The 25,341-nt window shown below is 40.1% G+C and overlaps 1 protein-coding gene across 1 annotated transcript; it reads right to left on the bottom strand.

Annotated features, from left to right (window-relative positions):
• Positions 1-905: 905 nt before the first annotated feature.
• On the bottom strand, positions 906-25,124 carry LOC128686788 (uncharacterized). Its single transcript, XM_053773855.2, has 5 exons — positions 24,975-25,124; positions 3,965-4,722; positions 3,337-3,444; positions 2,104-2,248; positions 906-1,536 (listed from the first exon to the last, which is right to left on the bottom strand). Exons 2-5 carry the CDS (start codon positions 3,965-3,967, stop codon positions 1,391-1,393), a joined length of 402 nt encoding a protein of 133 aa, XP_053629830.1. The 5' UTR covers positions 3,968-4,722; positions 24,975-25,124; the 3' UTR covers positions 906-1,390.
• Between the last annotated feature and the right edge of the window lie 217 nt (positions 25,125-25,341).

Here is a 25,341-nt window from a genome sequence, read left to right as displayed (position 1 = left end):
CTTTATTACGTATCACAGCTGTATAGCCCTTGTGGCTTAGCGCTTCTTTTTGATTATACTAATAATATTACGTACCAGTAAGGAAATTCGCTGTACAATCAGCCAATATACAAAAGATAAAATGTAATATACGATAATATAATTGTAGTTCTGTTATCTTTAAGGCACTTTCTTATAAACAATCTCGGATATGTCGTGCCGAATAGGTAAAACTGGTCACTTAGCAAGAACTCATTTAAAATTAAATCCTAAATTTTTTTATACATTTGAAGATATATCTTTTTCAGCTATGTTAATGTAAAAATTAGTGATTTTGTACCAAAAGAACCTTAGGAAACTTACCTAACCTTATTATAACGAACGTAATTTAATTTAGACTAATCCAACTAAATATATTTTGTATAACTATAATAATTTAATAATAAACAAATACAATGAAATATAATTTTTTTCGTTAGTTTCAGAATGGTTTTTGCGAAATTACTGCATACACAAATTTTCACTTGTCTTATTCGGCAAGAAGAGCGTTGCTATTTAATGCAAAATCGGCACGACATGTATATTTTATGATTTACTTGGATAATAATACTAAATATAAGCCTGAGATAATATTGGCACAGGTATACTAGCATATATGAGCGTATCTGAGCATATATCAGCGTATGTGGGCATATGTGAGCATGTGTAGCTCTCTGAGAGCATATGTCAGCATATGAGCATGCGTATTTGAGAGTATATGAATGTTTGTAGTATTATGTGACGGTAATATCACTATAGGAGCATATAGGGAATATACGTATGTGAGATATGTGAGCGTGTGAGCACATAAGTGACAGTATGTGAACACATGTGAACTTATGTGACACCTAAGAGCACATGTGAGCATGTTTGAGATTTTTTGAACGTGTGTGTGTGTGTGTGTGTGTGTGTGTGTGTGTGTGTGTGTGTGTGTGTGTGTGTGTGTGTGTGTGTGTGTGTGTGTGTGTGTGTGTGTACGCGTGTGCACTTCGATTAATGTCCTCATATTTAAAAGTCAACAAATGAGATATTGAATTTCGATAAAATTTTAACCATTATAGTTGAAAAAAAAATTTCTTTAGGTTTTTGTAATGAGGTTTGAAGTTGCACATCAGCGATTATTTTTTTTTGTACCGTGTGGGTTAAATGCACCTCCAAGTCGTGATCTCCGGTGGGAGGTCAGGCTGGAGGTCCTCTCTCTGGAAACACCATAGAGAAGACACTACAGAAATGGTAACTAACTACGTGTCCAGAATTCCACAGTAGCGTCGCTGCCTTTGGGTTTTTGTACATCAGATGCCGTGCGTAGCCTGAGGTGGCTCATACATGTGCTGTGAAAGGTACGTTCTTAGAAGTATCCATAGGATGTCTTCTAGGATATAGGAGGACTGTTATCGCAGTGTGTGAGATCACAGAGGACGCGGATGTATCGGGCCAGGAGGACGTCTCTCCACTCCTTGTCTGAGCACTCGGTGAGGTCAGGGTTCCTGCAACACTTCTTCATTGTTTCCTGGGGTTCTGGTGGTGGCAGAAGAGAGATTAATTAGATTTAAATATGATTCCCCTCACCCCAGTGAGTGTACATATATTTGTCATCTCAAACCAGGTAATGACTCCAACTCCACACATTGTTGCTCATCTATGGAATATTTCAGTAATGGCTCTTAATTCTTTCCCTAAATTCCTCTCATATCTTTACTTCTAAGTTTTCATCTGCCGTGCTAACTGTATCTGGCAAGCCCTCTCTCTCCCCTCTTCCTCTTCCCTCTCTCTCTTCTCTCTCCCTCTCCCCTTTCTCTCTCCCCATCTCCTGTACTTTGGGTGTTCAGGTCTATGGTTCACGTCTAGTCTATTGAGAGAAAATTAAAATAATGATTTTGTTTTCAACTGACTATTAGATACTTCAGTCAGGATATATATATATATATATATATATATATATATATATATATATATATATATATATATATATATATATTACCTGAAACTCCTCTCCTTATGCCTTCCTCTTTTGTATTGAACATAAGTTTTATACCCACGCCTGGCTTTAAATCTCTCTCTCTCTCACTCACTCTCTCAACTTACCTAAAGAAAAGTCTTCAATGGCACTAAAGTCATCCTTGCAGAGTGAGAAGACAGGTATCCCTGAGAATACTCTGTGAGCCTCTGGGTTGCCTTCACAGTAATCCCTCAGGTGTTTAACCTCTCTCTGGGCCTGTTGCAGGAGGCACTGCCAAGTACACACACACACAACACCAATGTAGACTGCATTCCAAGAATCAACGTACGTGTGTAGGCCATACAATGTAAGGAGCAGTTGAGGCTGGATCGATCTTTCAGTAATTAATCGCGGCCCAGTTTCTCAACAGTCAGAAAACTGATAATTAATAAAGAACAAGATGGCACAATGCCATGACAGGAAACAATACAGCACTAACCCACAAATAGGACTTTGTACATGGTCCAAGTCGGACCGAAACGTCGTCTTAAGCTCCTCTCTCTCCTATGTGCGGGTTGTGTACTGATATATGTTTAGCAACACCTGGGAACACTCACTGTTATGTTCTGCAACTCAGGGATGGACGGTGTGTTGCACTGTTTGTATGTCAACGTATACTTGGAGTAAACCTGAAGAGGTATCCGGGGGTGTGTGTGTGTGTCTGTATGTGGGCAGGTGTGTGATAGTGTGATGGTTAGTGTAGGTATGTAGGCAGGTGTGAGTGGCAGGTGTGAGTGGCAGGTGTGAGTGGCAGGTGTGAGTGGCAGGTGTGAGTGGCAGGTGTGAGTGGCTGGTGTGAGTGGCAGGTGTGAGTGGCAGGTGTGAGTGGCAGGTGTGAGTGGCTGGTGTGAGTGGCAGGTGTGAGTGACAGCAACAATAAAATAAATAATAATAATAATAATAATAATAATAATAATAATAATAATAATAATAATAATAATAATAATATACCGTAGGCAAATCAATTATATAACCCTAGAACCCGATACAGACCTAAAAATAATCACCCTAGGGAACTAGCAGTTAGAATTATCAATTATCTGTAATAACGTGACATCATCAGGCAAACTGAAAGGCAGCATTTTGATGTCAGAGAGACTGATGGTTTTCTAATTGATTCTAAAGTCAGTTTGATCTTGTAAAATGAGTGTTGATCAGGTGGGTAGATGTGTGATGGTCACAGGTAATTACCGTTGATGAAATATACTGTAATTAGCATTATAATGAGATTTGTGGTGGTGACAGTAATGATGAGGATAATTATGATGATGATAATTATGAAGAGGTATTGGAGAGGAGAGGAGAGGAGTGATGCTGACCTCTCCGTGGTGGTGTCGACGGCGAGGCTTGCTCAGTACGGCTTGTGTCAGCAGTGTCAGCAGCAGTAGCAGCAGCAACGTCAGCATTTGCAGAAATCCTACCGTGGCCTGCCACACGTACACACACGCACAAACACGTACAAACACATACACACACACGTACAAACATATACATATGTACAAACACGTACACACACGCACACGTAAAAACACATACACATGTACAAACACGTACACACACGCACACGTACAAACACATACACATGTACAAACACGTACACACACGCACACGTACAAACACATACACATGTACAAACACGTACACACACATACAAACATAATAAAGAGAGAATATTCTGGTAAATACTTACATATCTATAAACAGGCTGTAAATAATAATAATAATAATAATAATAATAATAATAATAATAATAATAATAATAATAATAATGAGAAGAAAAACACAGAAATAGGAAAGGGAAGAAACAACTATGATGAAATAGTGAGGAATATATCTGTGGAGGAGAAGAAGAAGAAGAAGAAGAAGAAGAAGGAGAGAGAGAGAGAGAGAGAGAGAGAAAGGCTAGTTAAGAAATTCACACTGGAGGAAATGAAAATTTGTTCTTACCATTGTGTTGATTAAGGACAGCACGAGTGAAGTCTTCAGTGAACTGGTGCTGCTGCTGGTGCTGCTAGTGCTGCTAGTGCTGTTGTTGCTAGTGCTGCTAGTGCTGCTGGTGCTGGTGCTGCTGGTGCTGCTGCTGCTAGTGCTGCTAGTGCTGGTGCTGCTGGTGCTGCTGCTGCTAGTGCTGCTGCTGCTGCTGCTGCTGCTGCTGCTGCTGCTGCTGCTGGTGGTGGTGGTGCTGCTGCTGCTGGTGTTGCTGCTGGTGTTGCTGCTGGTGTTGCTGCTGGTGTTGCTGCTGGTGTTGCTGCTGGTGCTGCTGCTGGTGCTAGTGCTGCTGCTGCTGCTGCTGCTGCTGCAGTCCCAACGTCTTCCTCTGCCGGGTCTTAGAACGTCTGCTGTCTGACGCTGGTGGAAGGTTCGTCTAGGCCGCGTCTGAGACTTGCTAGAGGTGTAGGTCCCCCTTAGAAGCCAATGGTGAAGCAGTCGTATACAAGGGTTCACTACCCTATGGTATTTTCCATAGGTCGAGTGGCCGGCTGGAAACCCCGATCACTGCGCGTCGAGTGTGTAAGTTTGAGTGTGGAGTGTTGAGTGTGTAGGTTCGAGTGTGGAGTGTTGAGTGTGTAGGTTCGAGAGCGGAGTGGGTAGTAAAGACGCGGGCAATGGGGTATGGACGGCGAAGCTGGATGTGGAGGTGTAATCGGCGGAGGTAGAGTGTTGTGACCTTATAGTGGAGTCTCGTTGTTCACTCCACTGGTGTCCTGTGGATGAACGGAACACTATGAGAGAGAGGGAGAGAGAGAGAGAGAAAGAGATAAAGGCAAGACTGCAAAAAAAACAAAAAAAAAAAAGACATTCCAGAGGTCATTCCTCCCTTCACTGCTAATCATCACAAGCTAAATTCCTGACCACTGTATGACACGTGCAAAATCCCACCTACCATGGTTGCAAATGGTTTGGTAATACCCAAACACTGTGGAAAAGGACACCTGTGTACAGCTCAGTACATTTATTAGAAGAAACATTTCGATATAAGAGGCCTCATCAGTCCTAATTAGGACTGATGAGGCCTCTCGTGGCGAAACGTTACATTTAATAAATGCCGTGAACACTACACAAATGTCCTTACCCCCATCCATGGAGCAGGGAGAGGATGGACTTAGTAGTGACCAAACGAGGCGGGGCCAGCAGCTGTGAATCGACCCCTGCAACCACAAATAGGTGAGTACAAACAGGTGTTTACACATACACAAGGTGACAAGGTGGACAGAGACAGGATGTTCCAGAGATGGGACACAGCAACAAAAGGGGTCACAGATGGAAGTTGAAGACTCAGGTGAGTCACAGGGATGTTAGGAAGTATTTCTTCAGTCGTAGAGTTGTCGGTAAGAGGAATAGTCTGGAAAGTGAGGTAGTGGAGGCAGGATCCATACATAGCTTTAAAAAGAGGTATAATAAAGCGCATGGAACAGGGAGAGAGTGAACCTAGTAGCAACCTGTGAATTGGCGGGGACATGAGCCGTGGCTCAACCCCTGCAACCACAAATAGGTGAGTACACATGGAATGCTTCAGTCCAGGCACCAGGAGGCACCTTGCTGGAGTCCTCGTCAGGAACTACCATTGTCCTCCCTAACTGTAGTTTTGTCTCAACTTGTCCATCAGGAAGTTGTCTGATGCATCGAGCTGTGAAGGTCACTTCTCGTTGAGCAACGAAGGGACGTACGTTGAAGCTGACTGGTCAAGGTCAACACCCAATCCCTCTCTATAACATCTTTTTTTTTTTCAAAATATTATATTTATGTCTATTTTAAAAGCGATTGATGAGAGATTCGTCACAAAAAGTTAGAACGTAGAAGTCCACGACGGGTTATATGTGTGATGATGCCCGTTCTAGTTTAGGGACATGTATTTTGTAGCACCTGTAGCTTGGTACAAGGTTGACTTAACTGCTGTTCATATGTGTGTGTGTGTGTGTGTGTATCTGAGGCCACAGCATCACCTGACTTATGCCAAGAGAGCCGGAAATAGGCTGGGGTCAATACGGAAGGTCCCTTGTCATCCCACCGTCTCGGCTCTCCTGCTCTCAAGGGCAACACAAGCGCTTCTGATGGTCATAGCCGGTCTGCAGAGTCTGCGTTTCCTGTCTGCTGGACGTATTTTTGATATCATTTACATTCGCGTGTTTTGTTTTGCTTCCCTCCCATCCACCGCAGATTCTAACGAGAATATTATATAGGTCACTGAAGTTATCATGTTACATTGTCTTTATTTTAACGAGCGGCTCACACAGCACTTATGCCATGACTCCCATGAGTTATTATAGCAGGTAAACCTGCCTCGGGTGAGGATAGGAAAGGCTAGCAAAGACCTACACCAATAATAATGACCTGAGGGTTGAGGCGAGTGACCAGGAAGGCAGTAAGGACAACCAGAATGAGAAACAGAGATCTAGCAGCTACCAGTGGAATGTTGTGTCTTGTGTACACTCCCAAGAAGTGATCAGACGATAATTTTAACTAGGATTATCTCAGTGGAAGGGCTTGTTGCCACACAAATATACACACACATACATACACACACATTCCGAACAGCATTCCGATACCTTAGTAAGGAATCGTTCAAGACACTGTACACCGTGTATGTCAGGCCCATACTGGAGTATGCAGCACCTGTTTGGAACCCGCATTTGATAAAGCACGTCAAGAAACTAGAGAAAGTACAAAGGTTTGCGACAAGGTTAGTTCCAGAGCTAAGGGGAATGTCCTATGAAGAAAGATTAAGGGAAATCGGCCTGACGACACTGGAGGACAGGAGGGTCAGGGGAGACATGATAACGACATATAAAATACTGCGTGGAATAGACAAGGTGGACAAAGACAGGATGTTCCAGGGAGGGGACACAGAAACAAGAGGCCACAATTGGAAGTTGAAGACACAGATGAGTAAGAGAGATAGTAGGAAGTATTTCTTCAGTCATAGAGTTGTAAGGCAGTGGAATAGCCTAGAAAATGACGTAGTGGAGGCAGGAACCATACACAGTTTTAAGACGAGGTTTGATAAAGCTCATGGAGCGGGGAGAGAGAGGGCCCAGTAGCAACCGGTGAAGAGGCGGGGCCAGGAGCTAAGACTCGACCCCTGCAACCACAAATAGGTGAGTACAAATAGGTGAGTACACATCTAACATATTGCGTTCAATTTCACTTACAATTCAACATTTTGAAACAACCGGTATACACACGGTTGTGTTCTTACCAGCAAACTCTCATACATTATTCTCTTAGTTTTTAATATGTATATAGTATTATACCACAGTATCCCATTATAGCGTTCAAGCACTCATTCTACAGTAAAGACTCCTATTTTAGCATACAAGCACATGTTACAGAGTATCGAACTCCCTTGCCAGCACTTGTTTCTCTTGCAGCAGCATTGGTTTCATGTTACCTATTGATGTATCTTCGTCGCACACACCGGGTAAACTATCAGGAAGGGAGGTAACTTGACCAGCCATCAACATACACACACACAGCGTGGAAAACTCAAGTAACTACACAGTATACACACACGGAGGTGTGTATCTCTCACTGTATATACACTGAGAGTTTGCTTCGCTCCCCGTTTTAGGTTATTACATTATTCTTGACTAGTGGGGAACAGGTGACAGGCAACTTTAATGACCTTCGTGTAGTCAACAGGTTTTTAACCCCCGTTAGCAAATTCGTTAATCATTACAGCAATCGTCGAAGGCTACAACAACGCCTACTCTCACGGTCAAAACATCGCCGGAGTCTGACCCTCTCACGGTCAAAACATCACCATAGACTAAACAATCGTCAAACATCCGTCAGTGACAAAATAAACAGAGATGATTTTTTTTTGCATCGTGTTATTCCCTGACCATCACTAGAGGCAGACACTTCAGAGGAAGAAGTTTACCTTGATCCTTATGAAGGGCTGTTGATCCAAAGAAATGGGGATGCCTTCCCCCATTCCTTGGATCAGACTTGATTATCTCCCCAGGCATTGTTAGACAAATATGGGCTTACCACTTCCCCAGAATAATAATAATAATAATAATAATAATAATAATGAGATAATAACTTAATCAATACCTATCATCATTTTCTCCATCACCTCTGCCACATCTCTTCCCTCAATTCTTTCTATTACATTAGTACATGAAGCTGCTGTAGTTACTGTACCCACAGTGGAATGCTTAACGATATCCTCATTACACTACTGTAATCCAGCTCAGCCTGACACACTTCATTACTTCTGGCATGTAACCCATCCTTTGTGATGGAATATGACTGGGTAACCCATCTTGTGTGATGGAATATGACTGGGTAACCCACCCTGTGTGATGGAATATGACTGGGTAACCCATCTTGTGTGATGGAATATGACTGGGTAACCCACCCTGTGTGATGGAATATGACTTTGTTCTCACAATAGCAGCATAGCAGCATACTGCGTGTGTTCCCAGAGTGTAACTATCATATAAAACTATCTGCCTCATGAAGGAGGATAGTTTGTGGTGCTTCCTGAAGGAGGATAGTCTGTGTATTCTAAAGAAGGATAGTTTGTGGAGGAGAGTAGACACTAAAACTCACAGATGAGACGCCTCGACAGGTGGTTTAGAGAAGGTGCTCACCTTACACCGTGTGTCGAGCTGGGCAGACTTATACCGTGCTACTGGTGCAAATTCCTGAAGGTACCGCGTCACTGCCTCTCCTGTAGTCTCTCTCTCTCTCTCTCTCTCTCTCTCTCTCTCTCTCTTTAGCATTATAATAACAAAATATATTACATATGTATGACCATGTATATTATTGTGTCACCTTTCAAGAGAGCTGTGACTGTTATTAATGTTAATATCCCTCTGCGTTAGTTCGTGTGACTGGAGGAAAATCCTAATTATCTTATAACCTCTGCCGAAGCTGTTATGTGAATTCATCTCGTAGACACAAGCTCCTTCATCATATTGTTGAAAGGGGCTTGCAGGAACATCGTTGACAGGGGCTCGTCAAATCATCATTGACAGGGGATCATCTCATCACCATAAACAAAGGCCTCAAGTCTACCCGTGTGTTCACTCCTTTGAGCAAAGTCGTGTTGAAATCGCCCGCTGCAATAACAGAGGTTAACCCACACATACCCATGTGTTGACTCACACCTGTGTCAACCTTGCGCAGTTTTAGATAAAGTCAGGTACATGACAGGTGTATATCAAGCCTTAAACTCGCTAAATTATTGTCTTATCAACTTATTTCTAAACTATTTATTCAAACATTTTCAATAGAGTTCAAGCGAATACAACCCTGGTGACAGTAGAAGCAATTTTGGAGAGATCAGTCAGTCATCCTTGGTAGGAGGAGATCACTCCCTTCTAACTAAAATCATAGTATATCCGCAGTGACTAATGTAACATCACGTCACACCACCTTACGTCACTACAACCATAGCTGCATTGATATGTGCAAGCACCGTCACATTTACCTCAGTAAAAGACCATTATAAATGTTCTTATGAATCTCCACGATCAGAATACAGACCTTGAGATGAAAGAATTCAATGAGAGTTAAGAGAATTCCAAGAGAGGAATGTATAGTCTGTTGAAGTCTATGTTTACATAAGGTGGAATGCGGCGAGGCATTCCAGTTAATAAACGCGAGTTAACGAGTGTTGTAGTGATGTTATGCTCACGGGATATTGTTTTGATGTGGCAGCTAGACGTGTGAGGTATGCAGGTTAGAGATATAATTATTGGTACCTGATGTCCACGAATTGTTTTAGAGAGACACATGACCTAACGTTGGGACATATTTATTAAGAGAATGTTTCGCTCCTGAAACCTAACATCCAGAGTTTAAAAATAACAGTGTATATATAGGCGGAGAGTGGGGGGTGTGAGTGACACATAGTGACCTAGAAAATAACATGTTTGAAGTGATGTTAGGTAGATAATGAGTTCGTGTGACTCCTGGGGTTGTTACGTAGGTGGTGGTGATGCCTCTCCTGGGTCACCCTAAACCAGTCCTAATGTTTGCTGATGTGGCTTTCTCAACCAGGCAATGAGGGTGTTGTAGAGGGTGTTGTAGAGGGTGTTGTAGAGGGTGTTGTAGAGTGTGTTGTAGAGGGTGGTGTAGAGGGTGTTGAAGAGGGTGTTGTAGAGGATGTTGTAGAGGGTGTTGCAGAGGATGTTGTAGAGGGTGTTGTAGAGTGTATTGTAGAGGATGTTGTAGAGGGTGTTGTAGAGGGTGTTGCAGAGGATGTTGAAGAGGGTGTTGTAGAGGATGTTGTAGAGGATGTTGTAGAGGATGTTGTAGAGGATGTTGTAGAGGATGTTGTAGAGGGTGTTGTAGAGGGTGTTGTAGAGGGTGTTGTAGAGGGTGTTGTAGAGGGTGTTGTAGAGGGTGTTGTAGAGGGTGTTGTAGAGGGTGTTGTAGAGGGTGTTGTAGAGGGTGTTGTAGAGGATGTTGTAGAGGGTGTTGTAGAGTGTGTTGTAGAGGGTGGTGTAGAGGGTGTTGTAGAGCGTGGTGTTGTAGAGGGTGTTGTAGAGGATGTTGTAGAGGGTGTTGTAGAGGGTGTTGTAGAGGGTGTTGTAGAGTGTGTTGTAGAGGGTGGTGTAGAGGGTGTTGTAGAGTGTGTTGTAGAGCGTGGTGTAGAGGGTGTTGAAGAGGGTGTTGTAGAGGATGTTGTAGAGGATGTTGTAGAGGGTGTTGTAGAGGGTGTTGTAGAGGATGTTGTAGAGGGTGTTGTAGAGGGTGTTGTAGAGGGTGTTGTAGAGTGTGTTGTAGAGGGTGTTGTAGAGTGTGTTGTAGAGGGTGTTGTAGAGGGTGTTGTAGAGGGTGTTGTAGAGGGTGTTGTAGAGGGTGTTGTAGAGGGTGTTGTAGAGGGTGTTGTAGAGGGTGTTGTAGAGGGTGTTGTAGAGGGTGTTGTAGAGGGTGTTGTAGAGGGTGTTGTAGAGGGTGTTGTAGAGGGTGTTGTAGAGGATGTTGTAGAGGGTGTTGTAGAGGGAGTTGTAGAGGGTGTTGTAGAGGGTGTTGTAGAGCGTGGTGTAGAGGGTGTTGAAGAGGGTGTTGTAGAGGATGTTGTAGAGGATGTTGTAGAGGGTGTTGTAGAGGGTGTTGTAGAGTGTGTTGTAGAGGGTGGTGTAGAGGGTGTTGTAGAGCGTGGTGTTGTAGAGGGTGTTGTAGAGGATGTTGTAGAGGGTGTTGTAGAGGGTGTTGTAGAGGGTGTTGTAGAGTGTGTTGTAGAGGGTGTTGTAGAGGGTGTTGTAGAGTGTGTTGTAGAGGGTGGTGTAGAGGGTGTTGTAGAGTGTGTTGTAGAGCGTGGTGTAGAGGGTGTTGAAGAGGGTGTTGTAGAGGATGTTGTAGAGGATGTTGTAGAGGGTGTTGTAGAGGGTGTTGTAGAGGATGTTGTAGAGGGTGTTGTAGAGGGTGTTGTAGAGGGTGTTGTAGAGTGTGTTGTAGAGGGTGTTGTAGAGTGTGTTGTAGAGTGTGTTGTAGAGGGTGTTGTAGAGGGTGTTGTAGAGGGTGTTGTAGAGGGTGTTGTAGAGGGTGTTGTAGAGGGTGTTGTAGAGGGTGTTGTAGAGGGTGTTGTAGAGGGTGTTGTAGAGGGTGTTGTAGAGGGTGTTGTAGAGGGTGTTGTAGAGGATGTTGTAGAGGGTGTTGTAGAGGGTGTTGTAGAGGGTGTTGTAGAGCGTGGTGTAGAGGGTGTTGAAGAGGGTGTTGTAGAGGATGTTGTAGAGGATGTTGTAGAGGGTGTTGTAGAGGGTGTTGTAGAGTGTGTTGTAGAGGGTGGTGTAGAGGGTGTTGTAGAGCGTGGTGTTGTAGAGGGTGTTGTAGAGGATGTTGTAGAGGGTGTTGTAGAGGGTGTTGTAGAGGGTGTTGTAGAGTGTGTTGTAGAGGGTGTTGTAGAGGGTGTTGTAGAGTGTGTTGTAGAGGGTGGTGTAGAGGGTGTTGTAGAGTGTGTTGTAGAGCGTGGTGTAGAGGGTGTTGAAGAGGGTGTTGTAGAGGATGTTGTAGAGGATGTTGTAGAGGGTGTTGTAGAGGGTGTTGTAGAGGATGTTGTAGAGGGTGTTGTAGAGGGTGTTGTAGAGGGTGTTGTAGAGGGTGTTGTAGAGGGTGTTGTAGAGGGTGTTGTAGACGGTGTTGAAGAGGGTGTTGTAGAGGGTGTTGAAGAGGGTGTTGTAGAGGGTGTTGTAGAGGGTGTTGTAGAGGATGTTGTAGAGGGTGTTGTAGAGGGTGTTGTAGAGGGTGTTGTAGAGGGTGTTGTAGAGGATGTTGTAGAGGGTGTTGTAGAGGGTGTTGTAGAGGGTGTTGAAGAGGGTGTTGTAGAGGGTGTTGTAGAGGGTGTTGTAGAGGGTGTTGTAGAGGGTGTTGTAGAGGATGTTGTAGAGGGTGTTGTAGAGGGTGTTGTAGAGGGTGTTGTAGAGGGTGTTGTAGAGGGTGTTGTAGAGGGTGTTGTAGAGGATGTTGTAGAGGGTGTTGTAGAGGGTGTTGTAGAGGGTGTTGTAGAGGGTGTTGTAGAGGGTGTTGTAGAGGGTGTTGTAGAGGGTGTTGTAGAGGGTGTTGTAGAGGGTGTTGTAGAGTGTGTTGTAGAGGGTGTTGTAGAGGGTGTTGTAGAGGGTGTTGTAGAGGGTGTTGTAGAGGGTGTTGTAGAGGATGTTGTAGAGGATGTTGTAGAGGGTGTTGTAGAGGGTGTTGTAGAGGATGTTGTAGAGGATGTTGTAGAGGGTGTTGTAGAGGATGTTGTAGAGGGTGTTGTAGAGGGTGTTGTAGAGGGTGTTGTAGAGGATGTTGTAGAGGGTGTTGTAGAGGGTGTTGTAGAGGGTGTTGTAGAGGGTGTTGTAGAGGGTGTTGTAGAGGATGTTGTAGAGGGTGTTGTAGAGGGTGTTGTAGAGGGTGTTGTAGAGGATGTTGTAGAGGATGTTGTAGAGGGTGTTGTAGAGGGTGTTGTAGAGGGTGTTGTAGAGGGTGTTGTAGAGGGTGTTGTAGAGGGTGTTGTAGAGGGTGTTGTAGAGGGTGTTGTAGAGGGTGTTGTAGAGGGTGTTGTAGAGGATGTTGTAGAGGGTGTTGTAGAGGGTGTTGTAGAGGGTGTTGTAGAGGGTTTTGCAGAGGGTGTTGTAGAGGATGTTGTAGAGGGTGTTGTAGAGGGTGTTGTAGAGGGTGTTGTAGAGGGTGTTGTAGAGGGTGTTGTAGAGGGTGTTGTAGAGGATGTTGCAGAGGGTGTTGTAGAGGGTGTTGTAGAGGGTGTTGTAGAGGGTGTTGTAGAGGGTGTTGTAGAGGGTGTTGTAGAGGATGTTGTAGAGGGTGTTGTAGAGGGTGTTGTAGAGGGTGTTGTAGAGGGTGTTGTAGAGGATGTTGTAGAGGGTGTTGTAGAGGGTGTTGTAGAGTGTGTTGTAGAGGGTGTTGTAGAGGGTGTTGTAGACTTGTCATCCTGAAGTAAAACACTTCAGCTGATCTATAAGAAAATATTGAAGCCAAAAAAACTATCCAGTCTGAAGGTGCTTAGGTAGTGCAACCAACTGGACTTCATACGCAGTTTCAAGAGTCGGCATGACAGGGTCCACGAGGTCAGGAATGTAGCGTGACTATTATTTTTTATATGTATAATAAAAGGCTGTACCAGTAGGGATTATAGGACGTCAGTGAGCAACTGAGAAGTGGGACCAAGAGCTGGTAATCAACTCAACCTCCGTCTCTACCACGAATAAGTATAAGTAGAGTGCACAAGGAATAGTGTAAGGAATAGTTTAAATAGTGTAAGGAATAGTGTAAATAGTGTAAGGAATAGTGTAAATAGTGTAATGAACAGTGTAAAGAATAGTTTAAATAGTGTTAGGAATAGTGTAAGGAATAGTGTAAATAGTGTTAGGAATAGTGTAAATAGTGTTAGGAACAGTGTAAGGAATAGTGTAAATAGTGTAAGGAATAGTGTAAATAGTGTAATGAACAGTGTAAAGAATAGTGTAAATAGTGTTAGGAATAGTGTAAGGAATAGTGTAAATAGTGTTAGGAATAGTGTAAATAGTGTTAGGAATAGTGTAAATAGTGTTAGGAATAGTGTAAATAGTGTAAGGAATAGTGTAAATAGTGTTAGGAATAGTGTAAATAGTGTTAGGAATAGTGTTAGGAATAGTGTTAGTAGTGTAAATAGTGTTAGGAATAGTGTAAGGAATAGTGTAAATAGTGTAAGGAATAGTGTAAAGAATAGTGTAAATAGTGTAAGGAATGGTGTAAATAGTGTTAGGAATAGTGTAAATAGTGTTAGGAATAGTGTAAATAGTGTTAGGAATAGTGTAAGGAATAGTGTAAATAGTGTAAGGAATAGTGTAAATAGTGTTAGGAATAGTGTAAATAGTGTTAGGAATAGTGTTAGGAATAGTGTAAATAGTGTTAGGAATAGTGTAAATAGTGTTAGGAATAGTGTAAATAGTGTTAGGAATAGTGTAAATAGTGTTAGGAATAGTGTTAGGAATAGTGTAAATAGTGTTAGGAATAGTGTAAATAGTGTTAGGAATAGTGTAAATAGTGTTAGGAATAGTGTAAATAGTGTTAGGAATAGTGTAAATAGTGTAAGGAATAGTGTAAGGAATAGTGTAAATAGTGTAAGAAATAGTGTAAATAGTGTTAGGAATAGTGCAAGGAATAGTGTAAATAGTGTTAGGAATAGTGTAAGGAATAGTGTAAATAGTGTTAGGAAGTGTAAATAGTGTAAGGAATAGTGTTAGGAATAGTGTAAATAGTGTAAGGAATAGTGTAAATAGTGTTAGGAATAGTGTAGTGTAAGGAATAGTGTAAATAGTGTAAGGAATAGTGTAAATAGTGTTAGGAATAGTGCAAGGAATAGTGTAAATAGTGTTAGGAATAGTGTTAGGAATAGTGTTAGGAATAGTGTAAATAGTGTAAGGAATAGTGTAAGGAATAGTGTAAATAGTGTAAGGAATAGTGTAAATAGTGTTAGGAATAGTGCAAGGAATAGTGTAAATAGTGTTAGGAATAGTGTAAATAGTGTAAGGAATAGTGTAAATAGTGTTAGGAATAGTGTAGTGTAAGGAATAGTGTAAATAGTGTAAGGAATAGTGTAAATAGTGTTAGGAATAGTGTAAATAGTGTAAGGATTAGTGTAAATAGTGTTAGGAATAGTGTAAATAGTGTAAGGATTAGTGTAAATAGTGTAAGGAATAGTGTAAATAGTGTTAGGAATAGTGTAAAGTCAAAGACAGGAAATAGTGCAAATTAGTGCTAGAAATAGTAAAATGTTGGATAGTGCAAATGCTTAGAAATGCAACAGTGCAAGGACTAGTGCAAATAGCAAGGAATAGCAAATAGTGTTTTAAAGTGAAGGAATATGTAACGGTCAAGAATAGTGCGGAATAGTGCAAAATGTATAGAAAAAAAACAGTGCAATAGTGTGTAGAGGAATAGCATGAATATTTAGGGTAAGTTAGGAGTAGTGTAAATAGTGTTAGGAAGAATAGTGTAAGGAATAAGTAGTGTTAATTAATTGGGAAATAGTGTAAATGAGTGTTAGGAATAGGAATGCTTATAAGTAGTTAATTGGAATAGTGTAAATAGTGTTAGGAATAGTGTAAATAGTGTTAGGAATAGTGTAAATAGTGTTAGGAATAGTGTAAATAGTGTTAGGAATAGTGTAAATAGTGTTAGGAATAGTGTAAATAGTGTTAGGAATAGTGTAAGGAATAGTGTAAATAGTGTTAAGAATAGTGTAAGGAATAGTGTAAATAGTGTTAGGAATAGTGTAAATAGTGTAAGGAATAGTGTAAATAGTGTAAGGAATAGTGTAAGGAATAGTATGAATAGTGTTAGGAATAGTGTAAATAGTGTTAGGAGTAGTGTAAATAGTGTTAGAAATAGTGTAGGGAATAGTGTAAATAGTGTAAGGAATAGTGTAAGGAAAAGTGTAAATAGTGTAAGGAATAGTGTAAGGAATAGTGTAAATAGTGTTAGGAATAGTGTAAGGAATAGTGTAAATAGTGTTAGGAATAGTGTAAATAGTGTTAGGAATAGTGTAAATAGTGTTAGGAATAGCGAAAGGAATAGTGTAAATAGTGTTAGGAATAGTGTAAATAGTGTTAGGAATAGTGTAAATAGTGTTAGGAATAGCGAAAGGTATAGTGTAAATAGTGTTAGGAATAGTGTAAGGAATAGTGTAAATAGTGTTAGGAATAGCGAAAGGAATAGTGTAAATAGTGTTAGGAATAGTGTAAGGAATAGTGTAAATAGTGTTAGGAATAGCGGAAGGAATAGTGTAAATAGTGTAAAGAATATTGTAAATAGTGTAAGGAATAGTGTAAATAGTGTAAGGAATAGTGTAAATAGAGTTAGGAATAGTGTAAATAGTGTTAGGAATAGTGTAAATAGTGTAAGGATTAGTGTAAATAGTGTTAGGAATAGTGTAAATAGTGTAAGGATTAGTGTAAATAGTGTAAGGAATAGTGTAAATAGTGTTAGGAATAGTGTAAGGAATAGTGTAAATAGTGTCAAGAATAGTGTAAGGAATAGTGTAAATAGTGTTAGGAATAGTGTAAATAGTGTAAGGAATAGTGTAAATAGTGTAAGGAATAGTGTAAGGAATAGTATGAATAGTGTTAGGAAGTGTAAATAGTGTTAGGAGTAGTGTAAATAGTGTTAGAAATAGTGTAAGGAATAGTGTAAATAGTGTTAGGAATAGTGTTAGGAATAGTGTAAATAGTGTTAGGAATAGTGTTAGGAATAGTGTAAATAGTGTTAGGAATAGTGTTAGGAATAGTGTAAATAGTGTTAGGAATAGTGTAAATAGTGTTAGGAATAGTGTAAATAGTGTTAGGAATAGTGTTAGGAATAGTGTAAATAGTGTTAGGAATAGTGTAAATAGTGTTAGGAATAGTGTAAATAGTGTTAGGAATAGCGAAAGGAATAGTGTAAATAGTGTTAGGAATAGTGTAAGGAATAGTGTAAATAGTGTTAGGAATAGCGAAAGGAATAGTGTAAATAGTGTTAGGAATAGTGTAAGGAATAGTGTAAATAGTGTTAGGAATAGCGAAAGGAATAGTGTAAATAGTGTAAAGAATATTGTAAATAGTGTAAGGAATAGTGTAAATAGTGTAAAGAATAGTGTAAATAGTGTTAGGAATAGTGTAAATAGTGTTAGGAATAGTGTAAATAGTGTTAGGAATAGTGTAAGGAATAGTGTAAATAGTGTTAGGAATAGCGAAAGGAATAGTGTAAATAGTGTAAAGAATAGTGTAAATAGTGTAAGGAATAGTGTAAATAGTGTAAGGAATAGTGTAAATAGTGTAAAGAATAGTGTAAATAGTGTAAGGAATAGTGTAAATAGTGTAAGGAATAGTGTAAATAGTGTAAGGAATAGTGTAAATAGTGTTAGGAATAGTGTAAGGAATAGTGTAAATAGTGTTAGGAATAGTGTAAGGAATAGTGTAAATAGTGTAAGGAATAGTGTAAATAGTGTTAGGAATAGTGTAAGGAATAGTGTAAATAGTGTAAGGAATAGTGTAAGGAATAGTGTAAATAGTGTTAGGAATAGTGTAAATAGTGTTAGGAATAGTGTAAATAGTGTTAGGAATTGTGTAAATAGTGTAAGGAATAGTGTAAATAGTGTTAGGAATAGTGTAAATAGTGTTAGGAATAGTGTAAATAGTGTTAGGAATAGTGTAAATAGTGTAAGGAATAGTGTAAATAGTGTTAGGAATAGTGTAAATAGTGTTAGGAATAGTGTAAATAGTGTTAGGAATAGTGTAGTGTAAGGAATAGTGTAAATAGTGTAAGGAATAGTGTAAATTGTGTAAGGAATAGTGTAAATAGTGTAAGGAATAGTGTAAATAGTGTAAGGAATAGTGTAAATAGTGTAAGGAATAGTGTAAATAGTGTAAGGAATAGTGTAAATAGTGTAAGGAATAGTGTAAATAGTGTAAGGAATAGTGTAAATAGTGTTAGGAATAGTGTAAGGAATAGTGTAAATAGTGTTAGGAATAGTGTAAGGAATAGTGTAATAGAAATAGTGTAAATAGATGTTAGGAATAGTGTAAGAATGAGTGTAATAGTGTTAGGAATGGTGTTAGAATAGTGAAATAGTGTTAGGAATAATTAGTGAGTGGCAATAGTGTTAGGAATAGTGTAAATAGTGTTAGGAATAGTGTAAATAGTGTTAGGAATAGTGTAAATAGTGTTAGGAATAGTGTAAATAGTGTAAAGAATAGTGTAAATAGTGTTAGGAATAGTGTTAGGAATAGTGTAAATAGTGTTAGGAATAGTGTAAGGAATAGTGTAAATAGTGTTAGGAATAGTGTAAATAGTGTTAGGAATAGTGTAAACAATAGTTTAAGAAACAGTGTAAACAATAGTGTAAGAAACAGTGTAAACAATAGTGTAAGAAACAGTGTAAACAATAGTGTAAGAAACAGTGTAAACAATAGTGTAATAAAGAGTGTAAACAATAGTGTGAGAAACAGTGTAAACAATAGTGTAAGAAACAGTGTAAACAATAGTGTAAGAAACAGTGTAAACAATAGTGTAATAAAGAGTGTAAACAATAGTGTGAGAAACAGTGTAAACAATAGTGTAAGAAACAGTGTAAACAATAGTGTGAGAAACAGTGTAAACAGTAGTGTAATAAAGAGTGTAAACAATAGTGTGAGAAACAGTGTAAACAATAGTGTAAGAAACAGTGTAAACAATAGTGTAAGAAACAGTGTAAACAATAGTGTAAGAAAGAGTGTAAACAATAGTGGTGGTGAGGTGAGACAGGTTCTCTGAGAGGTACACATGAACTTCCTGGCATCAACAGTGTACTCAAGGTTGATCAGACTGACATCTAAGATCAGGGATTTAGCCAAAGAATCCTTCGAGACACAATATGTAACAAGACAGTCGTAGAGTAAGCAGTACCAGTGTGGAGCCCACAGATATGTTCAAAAGCTCCAGAATATCCACAAGTTCGCACTAGATTTGTCCTAGAAATGAGAGGAATGAACTAAGAGGAAAGACCAACACTACAGAACCCCCACATTTTTTGGAAAGTGCAGAAATGATGGGAGATATGATCACGACTTAAAAGATGCTGAGAGGTATATTCCAGGTTGACAGGAGCAGCTTTTCACATGAAAGAGACATGGACACTGGATGGAAGCTGCGACCTCTCATGAAACACACTTGAACCTGAGTTAACAAGGTAAAAGAGATGAGCAAGCAGTCGAAACAAATTCAATACGCAGTTTCAAGTATACAAACAGTCGCCAGCACAAACAGTCGCCAGCAAACTCAGAAATTGATGATTCGGGGAATACCAGGTAGGGTCACTCCTGCCCACTTGAACCCCTTGTCGTCCCACTTAACGACAGTGATCTCAGGTGCCACGACAGAAGTGCCTTGACTTCACATTTGTTGGTCCCTGTTACTCAGTATCCCGTACTTTTCCGGGAGTCTCAGCAGACAACTCTAGAGCTGCGAACCTTAGCAAACTGCGAACATAATGTTCACTGACGTGCGTCGACTCTGACGCACGTCAGAGTCGACATGCGAGAGCATTGTACCAGCTTGCAGTTAGGGATGTTGCTGGGGTCCTGTGCTGAGCTGGGCCACACACTCACCTCTCTCTCTCTCTCAGGATATAAATGAAGCTACCAGGAGAAAATTGAGGTACCGGTCAACACTCGTTCATTTACAACTATATATGAGGGAGAGAGAGAGAGAGGGAGAGAGAGAGAGGGAGAGAGAGAGAGGGAGAGAGAGGGAGGGAGAGAGAGAGAGAGAGAGAGAGAGAGAGAGAGAGAGAGAGATAGAGAGAGAGAGAGGGGGAGAGAGAGCGAGAGAGAGAGAGAGAGAGAGAGAGAGAGAGAGAGAGAGAGAGAGTTTTTCTGGTGTTGACATCAAGAAGGGTCGCAAGTATGTCTGTACTTGCGACTCTTCTTCAAGAGAATCCTAATATCTTTGAATCTATCTCTCACACACTCAACAGCTGGGCAACTGGCGGGATTATAACAGAGAGGATCAAGCATCCACTCAATGACCTCGAAGTGGCTTAGATCTTTTTCAAATATAATATTCTGAGCATCTCTCACTACAACTTCTCTGAAATAACCTGGAAATCAATTTTCAGAGCCTCGGTGCTCTTACCATTTTGAAAGGTCCATCATCTGTTAGTAGTTCTGGGGGCACCGCCCCCCGTCACTCTGTCTCAAATTAAGCCTGTTAATATCGAAATCAAAGTGAACACTGAATATAAATAGAAGTTTACCTGTTACCTTACATGTTCATGCTACATCTGTAACTGTATTGTTCAACCAGAGGTAACAGTATATTACCAATGAAGCACATTGTCTCAATAAGAGTTAAATATATATATATATATATATATATATATATATATATATATATATATATATATATATATATATGTATAAGGCGAGTCAAAATAATTTTGTAGAGACAATGGCTAGATGTTGACACTTGGTGAAAAAGACATTTGATAAAGTCCAATGTCGGGCGAAACGTTGTACTGTACAAATAAAGTGCTCCATTGCATTTCTGTTTTTTAATCTTAAAAATATTGAGGGACTGACCACTTCCTACCAAGGCTGACGAATGATCAAGGATGTACTACAGTAATAATCGACTGAAAAAGCCTGTTTTGGAAGCTAAGTCTTCCGGCAAGTGTCTCCCATGTAGTCGTCAATAATGTAATAAAAAAAATTCTATTATCCCCTGAGACTGAAGAAACATAAGCCTCATTTAACACTGAGTTACGCTGGTACTCTCCCGCAACCAACACAACATCAGTCAGTGTAATAAAGTATCACATATATACATTAACTTTTACAAGGAGTCTAGAAACCCTTTTCAACTTAAAATGAGCTCAAGAACATGAAATAAAAAGAGGAGCAGTGCAGTACAGTAGGTGAATATTTTTATTAGTGGTTATGGGTTTGAGATGGACCTGCCAATAATGGGCCAGTAGGCCTGCTGCAGTGTTACTCCTTTCTTATGTTCTTTATATATATAAATATATATATATATATATACATTATAAATATTATTTATATATATATATATATATATATATATATATATATATATATATATATATATATATATATATATATGTAGGTAGGTAGGTAGATAGCAACCACCCAGGGAGGTACTACCGTCCTGCCAAGTGAGTGTAAAACGAAAGCCTGTAATTGTTTTAGATGATGGTAGGATTGCTGGTGTCTTTTGTCTCTCATAAATATGCAAGATTACAGGTACGTCTTGCTACTTCTACTTACACTTAGGTCACACTACACATACATGTACACGTTTATTTATACACACTCATCTGAGTTTTCTTTGATTTTATCTTAATAGTTCTTGGTCTTATTACTTCTCCTTTTATATCCATGGGGAAGTGGAATAAGAATCTTTCCTCCGTAAGACATGCGTGTTGTAAAAGTCAACTAAAATGCCGGGAACAATGGGCTAGTAACCCCTTTTCCTGTAAAGATTACTAAAAAGAATAAGAAGAAGAAAATTGTCAAAGGGGAAGTCTGAATGTGAGTGGATGTTGTGCAAATGATAAGAAAGAGATGATTGTGGATGTTATGAATGAGAAGAAGCTGGATGTCCTGGCTTTAAGTGAAACAAAGCTGAAGGGGGTGGGAGAGTTTCAATGGAGAGGAATAAATGGGATTAGGTCAGGGGTTTCAAATAGAGTTAGAGCTAAAGAAGGAGTAGCAATAATGTTGAAGGATAAGCTATGGCAGGAAAAGAGGGACTACAAATGTATAAATTCAAGGATTATGTGGAGTAAAATAAAGATTGGATGTGAAAAGTGGGTTATAGTAAGCGTGTATGCACCTGGAGAAGAGAGAAGTGTAGAGGAGAGAGAGAGATTCTGGGAAATGTTGAGTGAATGCGTGAGTAAAAATGTTATGGAGGGAGTAGTAGGTAAATTTGGGGTGCCAGGGGTAAATGTAAATGGGGAGCCTTTAATTGAGCTATGTGTAGAAAGAAATTTGATAATAAGTAATACATATTTTATGAAAAAGAGGATAAATAAATATACAAGGTATGATGTAGCACGTAATGAAAGTAGTTTGTTAGATTATGTATTGGTGGATAAAAGGTTGATGGGTAGGCTCCAGGATGTACATGTTTATAGAGGGGCAACTGATATATCGGATCATTATTTAGTTGTAGCTACAGTTAGAGTAAGAGGTAGATGGGAAAAGAGGAAGGTGGCAACAACAAGTAAGAGGGAGGTGAAAGTGTATAAACTAAGGGAGGAGGAAGTTCGGGCGAGATATAAGCGACTATTGGCAGAAAGGTGGGCTAGTGCAAAGATGAGTAGTGGGGGGGTTGAAGAGGGTTGGAATAGTTTTAAAAATGCAGTATTAGAATGTGGGGCAGAAGTTTGTGGTTATAGGAGGGTGGGGGCAGGAGGAAAGAGGAGTGATTGGTGGAATAATGAAGTAAAGGGTGTGATAAAAGAGAAAAAGGTAGCTTACGAGAGGTTTTTACAAAGCAGAAGTGTTATAAGAAGAGCAGAGTATATGGAGAGTAAAAGAAAGGTGAAGAGAGTGGTGAGAGAGTGCAAAAGGAGAGCAGATGAAAGAGTGGGAGAGGCACTGTCAAGAAATTTTAATGAAAATAAGAAAAAATTTTGGCTTAAGAAAGCCTAGGGAAAGTATGGATTTGTCCGTTAAAAACAGAGTAGGGGAGTTAGTAGATGGGGAGAGGGAGGTATTAGGTAGATGGCGAGAATATTTTGAGGAACTTTTAAATGTTGAGGAAGAAAGGGAGGCGGTAATTTCATGCACTGGCCAGGGAGGTATACCATCTTTTAGGAGTGAAGAAGAGCAGAATGTAAGTGTGGTGGAGGTACGTGAGGCATTACGTAGAATGAAAGGGGGTAAAGCAGCTGGAACTGATGGGATCATGACAGAAATGTTAAAAGCAGGGGGGGATATAGTGTTGGAGTGGTTGGTACTTTTGTTTAATAAATGTATGAAAGAGGGAAAGGTACCCAGGGATTGGCGGGGAGCATGTATAGTCCCTTTATATAAAGGGAAAGGGGACAAAAGAGATTGTAAAAATTATAGAGGAATAAGTTTACTGAGTATACCAGGAAAAGTATACGGTAGAGTTATAATTGAAAGAATTAGAGGTAAGACAGAATGTAGAATTGCGGATGAGCAAGGAGGCTTCAGAGTGGGTAGGGGATGTGTAGATCAAGTGTTTACATTGAAGCATATATGTGAACAGTATTTAGATAAAGGTAGGGAAGTTTTTATTGCATTTATGGATTTAGAAAAGGCATATGATAGAGTGGATAGAGGAGCAATGTGGCAGATGTTACAAGTATATGGAATAGTGGTAAGTTACTAAATGCTGTAAAGAGCTTTTATGAGGATAGTGAGGCTCAGGTTAGGGTGTGTAGAAGAGAGGGAGACTACTTCCCGGTAAAAGTAGGTCTTAGACAGGGATGTGTAATGTCGCCATGGTTGTTTAATATATTTATAGATGGGGTTGTAAAAGAAGTAAATGCTAGGGTGTTCGGGAGAGGGGTGGGATTAAATTATGGGGAATCAAATTCAAAATGGGAATTGACACAGTTACTTTTTGCTGATGATACTGTGCTTATGGGAGATTCTAAAGAAAAATTGCAAAGGTTAGTGGATGAGTTTGAGAATGTGTGTAAAGGTAGAAAGTTGAAAGTGAACATAGAAAAGAGTAAGGTGATGAGGGTATCAAATGATTTAGATAAAGAAAAAATGGATATCAAATTGGGGAGGAGGAGTATGGAAGAAGTGAATGTTTTCAGATACTTGGGAGTTGACGTGTCGGCGGATGGATTTATGAAAGATGAGGTTAATCATAGAATTGATGAGGGAAAAAAGGTGAGTGGTGCGTTGAGGTATATGTGGAGTCAAAAAACGTTATCTATGGAGGCAAAGAAGGGAATGTATGAAAGTATAGTAGTACCAACACTCTTATATGGATGTGAAGCTTGGGTGGTAAATGCAGCAGCGAGGAGACGGTTGGAGGCAGTGGAGATGTCCTGTCTAAGGGCAATGTGTGGTGTAAATATTATGCAGAAAATTCGGAGTGTGGAAATTAGGAGAAGGTGTGGAGTTAATAAAAGCATTAGTCAGAGGGCAGAAGAGGGGTTGTTGAGGTGGTTTGGTCATTTAGAGAGAATGGATCAAAGTAGAATGACATGGAAAGCATATAAATCTATAGGGGAAGGAAAGAGGGGTAGGGGTCGTCCTCGAAAGGGTTGGAAAGAGGGGGTAAAGGAGGTTTTGTGGGCGAGGGGCTTGGACTTCCAGCAAGCGTGCATGAGCGTGTTAAATAGGAGTGAATGGAGACGAATGATACTTGGGACCTGACGATCTGTTGGAGTGTGAGCAGGGTAATATTTAGTGAAGTGATTCAGGGAAACCGGTTATTTTCATATAGTCGGACTTGAGTCCTGGAAATGGGAAGTACAATGCCTGCACTTTAAAGGAGGGGTTTGGGATATTGGCAGTTTGGAGGGATATGTTGTGTATCTTTATATGTGTATGCTTCTAAACTGTTGTATTCTGAGCACCTCTGCAAAAGCAGTGATAATGTGTGAGTGTGGTGAAAGTGTTGAATGATGATGAAAGTATTTTCTTTTTGGGGATTTTCTTTCTTTTTTGGGTCACCCTGCCTCGATGGGAGACGGCCGACTTGTTGAAAATATTATATAATATATATGTATATATATATATATATATATATATATATATATATATATATATATATATATATATATATATATATATATATATATATATATATATATATAGAGAGAGAGAGAGAGAGAGAGAGAGAGAGAGAGAGGCGCTTTCAACAATCCCACGATTACAAGAGGAATAACAAGATGGCTGGCCCAGGAGGGACCTTAACATTGTCTAAAGTTTCAGCTCACTATTTTATGACTTATCTTTCAGACGTCTCTACCTTCCTCCTGAAGCACTGTTACCTTCAGTAGCGTCTCCTTCAGTGTATCTCAGAGTCCTGGACGACGACGTAGCCACTACAGGAATAAAATGTGACTGATGTAGGAGCAACGAGAGGTACCAGGTGTGGTGCTGACCCAGTCACACTCATACTTATACTGGTGAGGCCAGGTCAACCTTCACCGTGCAAGTGTGACGTGGCAAGCACTCATTGGTCTGTGCCTGGGGGGGGGGGGTTCATGGATGCTGGTGGTGGAGGGGTTGTAGTTGTGGTGGTGATGGTGGTAGTGACGATGGTTAAATATAAGAAACAGGAAAAAGGATGTTGATATAGAAGGCTGTTTGAGTAAGGAGATCTGGTGATGAAGAGGATGTTGATGGCGTCGCTCT

Source organism: Cherax quadricarinatus, chromosome 7 (assembly GCF_038502225.1).
Source record: "Cherax quadricarinatus isolate ZL_2023a chromosome 7, ASM3850222v1, whole genome shotgun sequence".
Taxonomy (NCBI): domain Eukaryota; kingdom Metazoa; phylum Arthropoda; class Malacostraca; order Decapoda; family Parastacidae; genus Cherax; species Cherax quadricarinatus.
The sequence above is the reverse complement of the archived record's forward strand: the minus strand, read 5'-3'. Positions and strand labels throughout refer to the sequence as shown.

Bases quoted from the DNA above. Each gene is read 5' to 3' on its own strand.
- LOC128686788 (XM_053773855.2), bottom strand. The intron at 2,249-3,336 runs GTCAGCATCACT...TGTACTTGGCAG, and splicing joins GTCGACACCACCACGGAGAG to TGCCTCCTGCAACAGGCCCA. The intron at 1,537-2,103 runs GTAAGTTGAGAG...TGCCACCACCAG, and splicing joins CATTGAAGACTTTTCTTTAG to AACCCCAGGAAACAATGAAG.